Genomic DNA, 10,670 nt, shown 5'->3' with positions numbered 1-10,670 from the left:
TTCAAGAACAACATTTCCTATTATCCGATATGGCACGCTCTTCGATAACATATGGTTTAGATAAAATATTGGGTTAAATGTAAAAAACCTCTACAAAGTACTGTATCAATTGTACTTTACACCCTAAACTATGTTAATAGGCAATTTACTCCATTAGTTAACTAAAAAATGATGGAAAAATTAACTCCATCCAAGTAATTGATTGAGTGACTGGTTTATCCTCCATTAAAAGTTTAAGTGGCTTAAATACCCTTTTAATGTGAAAATTTTTTCACTTTAAATAGACTATTTCCCACTTTATAATAAAATTCTAATTGAAAACACATACATAAAGGCAACAAAAAAAAACTGAAGAATCACTATTGCAATTTCTAAAATCTCATTATCTTGTCTAGCACATCATAATGCCATATCTTTATGTAATAACAAAATTTATTTGAAATCTCATAAGAAAGGTTCGATACAATACCTGAGATTTAGAAGTTAAAAAAAAAGCCTTAATTATTCAATTAATCGCCTGTATACAATAAATCAAAAGTACAACTCAAAATTAGAGTCATTAGACTTTTCTTATGAACTGAAAATTAGTTTATTTAAGTGAAAGTTTTTTCTCACCAAAGGATGTTCTTGCCACTTAAAACTTTTTATGGTGGATAAGTAGGTTAATTCATAAATTTAAAAATGAAGTTAATTTTTCTATCATTTTTTAGTTGATTAGGAATATAAAGTGCTTTTTAAAATAATTTAGAGCATAAAGTGGAATTCCTGTGATACTTTGTGGGATTTTCTGCATTTAACCCTAAAACAATTAACTTGTAAGAACTAGTAGTAGTAGTTTCTTTTTTCCCTTTGGTGTATTTTTCATTCCTTGAATTTAAACTTTTAATACAAATAGTAACGCTACACTAATGCCTAGTTTGGGTGTTCAAGTTAGAAAAGAAAATTTAAGCAAGAAAAGAAGGGAGAACACAAGAAAGAGAGAATACTAGAATTATATTTTTTTGGTTGTATGGGAGTCTTAGGAGAAAATGAAGAGAAAGGGTAAGTGGCAGGTTGAATTTACAAATTTATCCTTCCATTCAAATAAATAGATGTTTGTTTAACCGGTAAAAATGAAATTATACCTAAGTTTAATAAACAAAAGTAACTTTCCATCAATCTCCTGCCACTTGTGAAAAGAATAAGAAGGGAAAAAATATAAGGCAGTATCAAAACTCCCAAATGAAGAAAACGCACGACATTCTCTCCGGCTCATTTCTTTCCCTCACCCTTGGCTGCCATCCAAACAACCGTACGCGCTTGTTCTCATTTGCATTAAATTTAGCCCAAAAGAAAAAAGAGAATAATTAAAATCAGGGTTACTTTTTTCTCTTCCTCGGTGATGACAGGAAGTTTGACTTGTATCGTCACATTCAAATAACTGGATCAAATCTTAATTGATTTATACACACAAGGAAAATTTTACACCACTGATGCCTATTTAGTAACAGAATCTTCATTGTAGTTAATTTGAGGTTTTTGCAAATCTAATCTGTTATCCCCATTTCTCAGCCACGATGATCAAATAAATTCGGTTATTTAATAGAGTACCCAGTCAATATCGCAAGTGATGCATTAAGGATTTTGCTTCCTGAAACAACAGGCAAGACATCAGGTATAGTCCCAGACCAAAAAGAATGCCTACTTCGTTTGGTGGTCTGAATGATGCCATCTGTATCTACTCAGAGAGCAGCAATCATACATCCAAAACAGGGGAAGCCAACAATGAATCGCTGAACGACAAACTATACTTCTTTGAATGTAAATAAATAAATAAGGTTTACAGTTCCATTCGTGAAGTAACTTGAAAGAAACTAGTAGTAGTATTTACAATGGAACAATGCATAAAAACATCTGCAGCCAGAAGGGGTTAGGCGTTCGCCCAAGCTGTACAAGCTTTAATTGGACCCGTCTTCTACAAGTCCAGCATATTCAGCTCCCGCCCACACACAGCAAACATATAAACATTCCTCTAAGAACTGCTAACTTTACTGCTAGCACGAGCACCACCACGCCCAATGAGTCTAGCAGGACCCCTCTTCAATGCTGCTACCTTGAGTGGATTGTCTTTGCTCTGTCACATCATCAAAATACACAATCAGTAAGCTAGAAGAAAGAGCTGGTAAACATAGCTCTAGCATTAATGGACATTCTATACTACCATCAGACAAGTGCCATCGTCAAGATCGCAGATGGGGTAATCATGTGGGCAGCAGCTAGACTGATCGTCACAGCAAGTAGCAGACTCAAGCGGACAGCATCCCCAGCCAAAGCAGTAGTTACCATATTCATAGACACAGCAGCATGTGCTTGCTTCAGGGCATGTGTAGTATTCATCACAAACAGATGGAGGTTTTACTGGAGAGGGAGGAGATGGGCCGGGATTTGGAGGGTTGGCACCGGTCTTCACAGGATAAGAGGGTTCAATGGCAATTCCACATTTCCCAGTGGTGACATTGGCCACGTTCCTCTCAAGCCTGATGTAGCCATTCTCTCCCCAACTTGGTCCCCATGAGTTCCTCACGGTCCAGTAATCTACTCCATTTTCAGTACCATATCCAACAGCAACAACACCATGGTCTAACTGTGTTCCACATTGTCCGGTGAAGACACCCTAAATGGTTCATGAAGAAATCTAATGGTCAAAAACCTGAAATAAGGACGGAAACAATGCATTTTGCAAGTATTTAACCTATCAATGTCAATGTCCACAGAACAACAAGAAATAACACATATAACGGGTAACATGTTAGTTTAAAGTGCTATCAGAAAACATATTCAACCCGTAACCGCACAGGGAGAGAAACTCTTTTGTTTACAAACCCCTACGCAAGACACTAGTGCCACCAGTCATGGCATGGCAAGTTTAATTCTCATCCGCAGTATAACTAAAACTGGGAAAAGGAAAGGCATGATGCTATTATACCGAGTGGTAAAGCTGAAATGCCCTGCCCCCTGCTTCAATGGCGACACTGACCGGCTGATGTGACACTGCTTTCTTCAAGGACTTCTCGTCATTTTCAGGAACATCCTCATAACCATCAATTGAGACCACCCGAGCATTTTTCTGAATCAAAGAAGTAGATTAACCAAAACCATTTAGCTCGCTCATAATTAAAAATTTGTTTGTAAAGCAATCAACATGGTTTCTCAAGATTAAAGGCTTAATATTTACCCGATACTGATCACATGTGCCACCACGAGCATGGTAAGGGTAATCTTCCTCAGAATCAATGCCTCCATTTTTAATTATGAATTCGAAGGCATAATCCATCAGGCCGCCGTTGCAACCCTGGTTGTAAGATGTGTCACAGTCAACCAGCTCCTGCTCTGACAAGGTCACTAGTTCTCCTGTAACAATCTGATTGATTCCTTCAACTGCACCTATTGTTGAGAACGCCCAGCAACTCCCTTCATATCAAACATTTTGAGTTCAGATCATTTAGTATAATGGAATATCATATACAGTACCATGAAGGAAGAGAAATGCCCAAAAAACTTGGTTAATAATAAAATATGCATGTAAAGGAATACAAGAAATTCAATGAAATAGTCAGTAGACCGCTCCAGTGTTAGGAGCCATACGAGTTCACACTTGACACAATTAATGGTTTTTCGACAGGATGAAATAGTCAAGAAATTTGATTCCTTTATTATTATTTCTTTTAATCCCCCCTTCTGATAGCAAGTTTCTATTGTTTCAAGTAAGGGAAAACTAAGGTGGTTCCAATTTAAATCACGATCAAAATATGTTGCTAAGCAAGATTTACTGAAGCGAACAAAATATATACGGCAGATATTCGTCAATTGACTGTTCAACACTAGATTTCCTGGAGCAGACAAAACATCATAATACACTAAAAAGTGGCAATTCATTAGACCGTCTCTTTTCTCCCCCAAAATTATGATTGGCGCCCCGATGATAGCTGACTAACCCAGCCAACCAGCAGGACATGGTAAAGTAAATCAATTTACTGCATTGACTTTGGTCAATATTGAAATACTAACAAAAATTCCAATTAAAAACAAGGATCACATCCGAACAAGCAGACCCCATCTTGGAGACAAAAGCCCCCACCTCCACAGCTTAAACCAGAAACAAACACAGGACCGTAGAAGAAAATGAAAAGACTCCACAAGCGGAGAAAGACGGTGTCCAGAATAAATTCAACAACAGCATTCCCCTGGTCCCACGAACAAAATCAACTATCACCATCCCATGCGAAATTAAATTGCTAAATATGGCCAGGAAGGCATCCGATAACGCAAAACACGGCAAACTCATGATGAAATAAAACAAAAAACCAGAAAAGAATAGTAAACTATGAAATCGAAAACCCACAAAAGAATGGTAAAAAAAATAATTATACAATCATTCACCAAAACTCACCACACTGGCCTTGATCTTTGACTGGAGCAACGGCACCTTTGGCTCTCCAGTCGACAGATTCAGGCAAGCTATCGCCAGCCCGCAAAGCATAGCGATCGTTGCTACGACGGTTCATCAACCTGGTCGAACGATCCATCCGGCCACCAACAAACATGCTACGGTACTCGTCATTGGTCAGATCGGCAAAGCGGTTCAAGCCCAATTTATAGGGACGGTCCTGAGCATTATGTTCCTTAATAAATCTCAGATTATCCTTAAAAATCTCGAATCTTTTTTCTTTCTCGCCTAAAGCGTTATAGTTCTTCCCGTGTTTAACAAGCCAAGACTCGTAAAGAGCTTTGACCTCATCATTATCACTGCTCTTATGTCTTTTATCGTAATCTATTATGGACATGTCTAAAGCAGACGAAACAACCAAGAACGCAAGGAAAAAGCCAAGAAAACATTTGAAGGAAGCCATGGTTGGGTTGGATGAAGGGCTTCTGGCCTCTGTGGGGGCTTCGAGATCAAAACTTTACAAGGGTCGCGGGTGTCTGAGATGGGATTGGTTGGGAAGAATGGAAAGGAAAAGGGTAGAAAAGCTGGGGAAGCGGGGAGGTATGGTGGGGAAGAAAATAGGAAGAACGTGAGTTGAGATAAATTAATGGGTTAATTACATTTACCTCCCCTGAGGTTTGACCAAATAACGAATCGATCCCTGAAATTTGACCAAATAACAAAAAGGTCCCTCAACCGTTAGTCTTTGCCGTTGACTGTTAGGGTTAATTACATTTACCCCCTTGAGATTTGACCAAATAACGAATCGATCCCTAAAATTTGACCAAATAACATATTCCTCCCCCACACTAACTTCTGTCACTTATATGTAACGGAAATAGCCAAAAATCTAAATAACCCTTATTGATTTCCATCAAATTTTTAAGGATTAATTACATCTATCCCCCTTGTGGTTTGACCAAACTACTTTTAAATCCCTGTGGTGTGGTAATATTACATGTACCTCCTTTTTAAGTAATCTCGTCAAAGACACTTAAATAGAAGTAGTAAAATATCATATTTACCCTCTTTGTAAAACTTGTAGTTAGAGAAAACTTACCGTTAAAAAATTGAAGGTGGTTTCAATAATAATGAATTAAACTAAGAGTTTATTACTTAAATAAAACAGTTTTTAACCAGTATAAAAGAAAAAAAACCAAGTATGTAATAATCAAACTTGATAAAATATGCGCATAAAGGAACAAAAGAAAGAAAATGAAGAAAGAAGGAAAGCTTAGAAAACAAAAAAGAAATTAAAATGTGAAAAGCAAAGAAAGGAATGGAAAACAAAAGTAGAGTGAAAAAAGGAAACCGACAATTGAGCGATGAAAGAAAATTTATAGAAGCAATGTAAAGGTTCACTCAATCCACCACAAAAATGAGACGGACATGATTTTAAAAAATGAGACCATTACCTGGTTCTCAAATATCCTTTGACTACTTAATCGGCCATGACAAAGTGTTTTGTGTAGAAAAGCCTTTTGCTAGTTTGGTTTTACAATGGGTTACTAATAAATAGAGTAAAATGCCAATAGAAAGCTGGTACTTCATTTATATAATATAGGAAAAGTATAAGGAGCTGGTACATTATGGAAAGAAAAAATGCGTACTACATTTTCAACCCTCTTATTCGCTAGAAATTTTAATTTTACTTTATATTTTAAATAATTTTTTTTTGAAAAAATAGGTAATTTGTTCATATAATTGGGAAAAGTCGTAAAGCACTGGTATTTTATGGGATAATGGGTATAACCCCATGTAATCCAAAATTTGTCACACTATTTCACCAAATTATAAAATACGTGTATGGCAAATTTTGCATTACAAGGTCTATCAAAATTTACTCTGATTTTATCTGTTAAATAAATTAATAATTTGTTGGATTCAAAATTTTATCTGTTAACCAAAATTTTTTTCTGAAAACACAAAAATCGATAGGTCAAAAATTTGATGGAAATCAATAAGGGTTATTCAGACTTTTGGCTATTTTCGTTACATATAAGTGACAGAAGTTAGTGTGGGGGAGGAATCTGTTATTTGGTCAAATTTCAGGGATCGATTCATTATTTGGTCAAATCTCAGGGGGTAAATGTAATTAACCCTAACAGTCAACGGCAAAGACTAACGGTTGAGGGACCTTTTTGTTATTTGGTCAAATCTCAGGGATCGATTCATTATTTGGTCAAACTTAAGGGGAGGTAATTTGTTCATATAATTGGGAAAAGTCGTAAAGCAATGGTATTTTATGGGATAATGGGTATAACCCCATGTAATCCAAAATTTGTCACACTATTTCACCAAATTATAAAATACGTGTATGGCAAATTTTGCATTACAAGGTCTATCAAAATTTACTCTGATTTTATCTGTTAAATAAATTAATAATTTGTTGGATTCAAAATTTTATCTCAGGGATTTCGTTATTTGGTCAAATCTCAAGGGGGTAAATGTAATTAACCCTAACAGTCAACGACAAAGACTAACGGTTGAGGGACCTTTTTGTTATTTGGTCAAATCTCAGGGATCGATTCGTTATTTGGTCAAACCTCAGGGGAGGTAAATGTAATTAACCCTTGATATTATTAATTAATTTGCAAGACGACTACTTCCCAGTTACCTCGCGATTAGGATTTGATTATTTTCGGTTTTGGTACTGAAGCCGAATCCCATTGACATATAAATTTCCCGAGAAACACACACATACCGAACACAACTTGTTTCCAATATTCTGTCCTTCCAAAAATTAAAAAATAAATTAACTTTAGTGGTGACTTGTGATAATTTATACGTCTCTTTCTTTTTTTTTCCCCTTTTTCCTTGAAATTTTAGGGTTAACAGCAACATTACTACATTTTAAAGTTCCACAGGACTAGCTAATAGCTAATTTGGGAAAGTACTTTGACAAAACATAAAAAGATATGTTTTGGTAAACCTGAACTGTTTCAATGGAATGCGGTCTTAGTATCCTTTTAGATGTGAGATTCAATATTTGAATTGTATGGCTAACAGTTGAATTCAATATTTGAAAAAATATTACAGTATTTTTTTTTCAAAAAATTAGTCCAAATAATCTACTATTGAAACAAATCCAAGGTTAAAATATATATATATATATATATTGATGGAACGGTCAAATTATGTTTCATCAAACTATTACTTTATTTTGTTCTTATAATTTCTAGGAAATAATTGAAGATAGGTGTAGTTAATAGCTGTGCAATATTAATTTAGTGCGCTGAAGCCTTTCATTTTTCAGGTCTCAGGTCTATATGTTTGAATGTGACTAAAAAAAAAGGTCTATATGTTTATACCACGCCTCAACCACCAAATATTCCTTTCGCAGATCTCCTTTTGGGCCTACTTCTCCCATAACATGTAGTACGTCGTTTTGCTGTGACTCTGAGCCCAAAAGGAATAAAAACAACATCGAAGTTCGTAAAATCAGCATTGGCCGTATCTTCAGAAACTGCCCCAAAGTTACTTCCTGTTGATAGTAGTATTTCAGATAGCCTTTATTAATTCTGCTTGTCAAGTAAGTTTTTTTAAGGATTTATCTAAAATTTTAGCATAACTTATTATAAAATTTGGAAAAATATTCGTTGAGATGGGAAAAACTTTCATTTTTTATTTTTTTCTTCTCTTTTTCTTTCCTCTCCTCTTCTTTCTCCCCCACCCCACCATTGCTCTTCCTTCTCACTCTCTCCCCACTTTCTAGTTGGTAGCACTTATCTTGGTGACCGAAGACGGCACGAGCAGACCTTCTCTCTTTCCCCCTCATCCCCCATCTCTACCCCTCCTCTGGTTCCGTAATCAGTCGCGCAACTAGAAAGGAGGTTGTCAACAATGCCAATGCTGGCGGGTAGTGGATTGAGGTGTGGAAAGGAAGAAAAAGAAAGAAAATAAGGAAAATTTTTTTTTTGTGTGTTTTTGAATATTTTGAAATATGTATGTTAAAAAACTTTGGGGAATTATCGTATGGAATAAGCCAAGTAAACTAACATTTAACGTCCGCAAGAGAGAAATGTATAGAATAAGCTGACATCTACAGTAAAATTTTAAACAAACATTCAAAAACTTCCATTTACCAATTAGGGTCTCAGGCTTCATGTTCGATCGAAAGAATGAAATATACTTGCCGAAGGCACCCCCCATTCTCCACAAAACTCTACTCTGCGTCAAATCTAATCTTCTTTGGAGCTGGCTGGTTGCCACCCACCTTCAATGAACGGAAAATCAAAGCAAATTATAAAGTGAGAGAGATTTGGCAACACGACATCAGGTTTGGATGCAAGACTCAGGCCGCTGACACCATCAAAATTCCATATTTGCAAAAGTGCAGGAAAAGCCGATTGTTAGCATATGGAATTTCTACAAAGGCATGGATATTTACATCTGGAAAGCTTATTCCTAACCATAACTTCTACTGGTGGTAAAGCATTAAACGTAATCAGCAGCAGTATACTAGATAACAAGTGGATGTATATTCTTCCAATTTCTGGGGCAGTGGTAATCAATACCAGCTGCTTCCATCCTCTTCCGGTCCCGTTTCATTATACCTTCAATCAACCTCCTCCTGTGCTCCGCTAATGTTCTTTCCTGAGTAAACATGATAGGGCTGTGGGGCTATCCTTAAAAATGAAACCAAAATACAAATTAATGCAGAATTGCTATCTCATTAAATTTCCCCCAAAGGAAGAGTAGTGCATTTACACTGGCTTGAAATCCAAAAGCAACATGAACCTAAGAAGCTCTGGCTTGGTAAACGGTAAAACATACTCCAAGAACGCAAATTTTGACTTGTCAAAGCATCATGGAGCTCATTATCTGTAGGTCTCAAGAGATGCTGCAACTCAATTCTTTACTTTAAACTAAATACATAAATTGCAAGAACTGAGGATATCTAACTTACCGTAATAACCACCAGATTAGGCATTCTAGGTGAAACCCACAACAGATAAACGATATATATTTGCGGTATTTACTGAGGCACACATGCGTGACAACATAACTGTTTTTGAAGCAACACACCCCATATTGCCCATTTCTTCCTCCAATTACCTCTTGCTTCTAAAATTTATCACCTCACCTATTACGGGCTTCTACCATCCGATGCAAATCGTGGGTTCTGTCGAATAAGCTTTGGATAACATAACCCAGAATCAACATGTGGATTCAAATGTTCCCTCACATCTGGAAAGCAATTATAAGGAGAACATGGTACCTGTAAATTTTGATATCCTATCCTTGATTCGAAAAGCGTGAATCGTCCTTTCGCTTTTGCAGATTTTCCTGTGATCTTTGGATTCAAGTAACGTGCCTAACACGGAATGCCCTGACCTTGAAAAAACTTGAGCGATCAAATGTGTTCTGGCTGAAAATTCTTATCCCACCAATTAACTAAGGCGGTCGGTCGCTTAAATGTCGATGTGGCGATCTTTTTATTTGTTCACTGAAACTGAAACACGCACACTTCTATTGGTGGATATATTGACCCCTTTTCTCCTTTCCTCCGTCTGCGAATTGTTGGCAGATTGTTGTACTGATTAATTTGACTTATTTTTTTTAAGGTTGGCCAAAGTTGCAATTTATTCCCTATTGTTTATTTTATTTATTTTTTACTTTACCCCTTATTTCAATCGAACTCATCAAATTGATCATCAATACATTTGACTAGTTAAAAATGCCCTTATATATATATATATTTGATATAATCCATAGATATTTGCGTCTGTTTTACAGTTTGCGACTAATTCTGTTCTCGAGCCAGGTCGAATCCTTTGCGTTGTCCTTTTCATTTTCACAAGTTTCAAACACGAGACCTCATGATTATAGGATGCAAGCCCTTCCGCTTGCACCAACATCCTTCAGGTCTTTTATTTATATGGTTTATAATGAAAGATCACCACGAAAGTCCTTTGGGTATTTGAATAATTGATCTGAGAACTGAGGAGAGACCCCCAGTTCCCCACCACCATCAACCATCAACTAAAGACCGAGGCTTCAAGCTGTAGAATCATGCAAAGAATCACAAGCCAAACATGTGCAGAGCGAAAAGTTCACCCATTTGAAAATGAAAGGATAACAACTTCCCACCTCCGGACAAAGCACGTCAAGAAAAAATATCATCCTTTAATCCTGAGTCGCTGCTGTCTCGAGCTTCTTGATAAAGATGCGACTCCAATATTCCACCAGCCACCGACATGGC

General features: G+C 36.5%; 1 protein-coding gene across 1 annotated transcript; it reads right to left on the bottom strand.

The window, feature by feature from the left end:
- Window positions 1-1,769: 1,769 nt before the first annotated feature.
- Window positions 1,770-5,038, bottom strand: LOC113762328 (cysteine proteinase RD21A-like). The gene is made up of 5 exons (XM_027305723.1): window positions 4,430-5,038; window positions 3,215-3,450; window positions 2,966-3,106; window positions 2,201-2,653; window positions 1,770-2,113 (listed from the first exon to the last, which is right to left on the bottom strand). The coding sequence occupies exons 1-5, from the start codon at window positions 4,887-4,889 to the stop codon at window positions 2,012-2,014; spliced, it is 1,392 nt and encodes a 463-aa protein (XP_027161524.1). The 5' UTR covers window positions 4,890-5,038; the 3' UTR covers window positions 1,770-2,011.
- Between the last annotated feature and the right edge of the window lie 5,632 nt (window positions 5,039-10,670).

Source organism: Coffea eugenioides, chromosome 2, assembly GCF_003713205.1.
Source record: "Coffea eugenioides isolate CCC68of chromosome 2, Ceug_1.0, whole genome shotgun sequence".
Lineage (NCBI taxonomy): Eukaryota > Viridiplantae > Streptophyta > Magnoliopsida > Gentianales > Rubiaceae > Coffea > Coffea eugenioides.
Note: the sequence above shows the minus strand (reverse complement) of the source record. Positions and strands in the feature narration are given on the sequence as shown.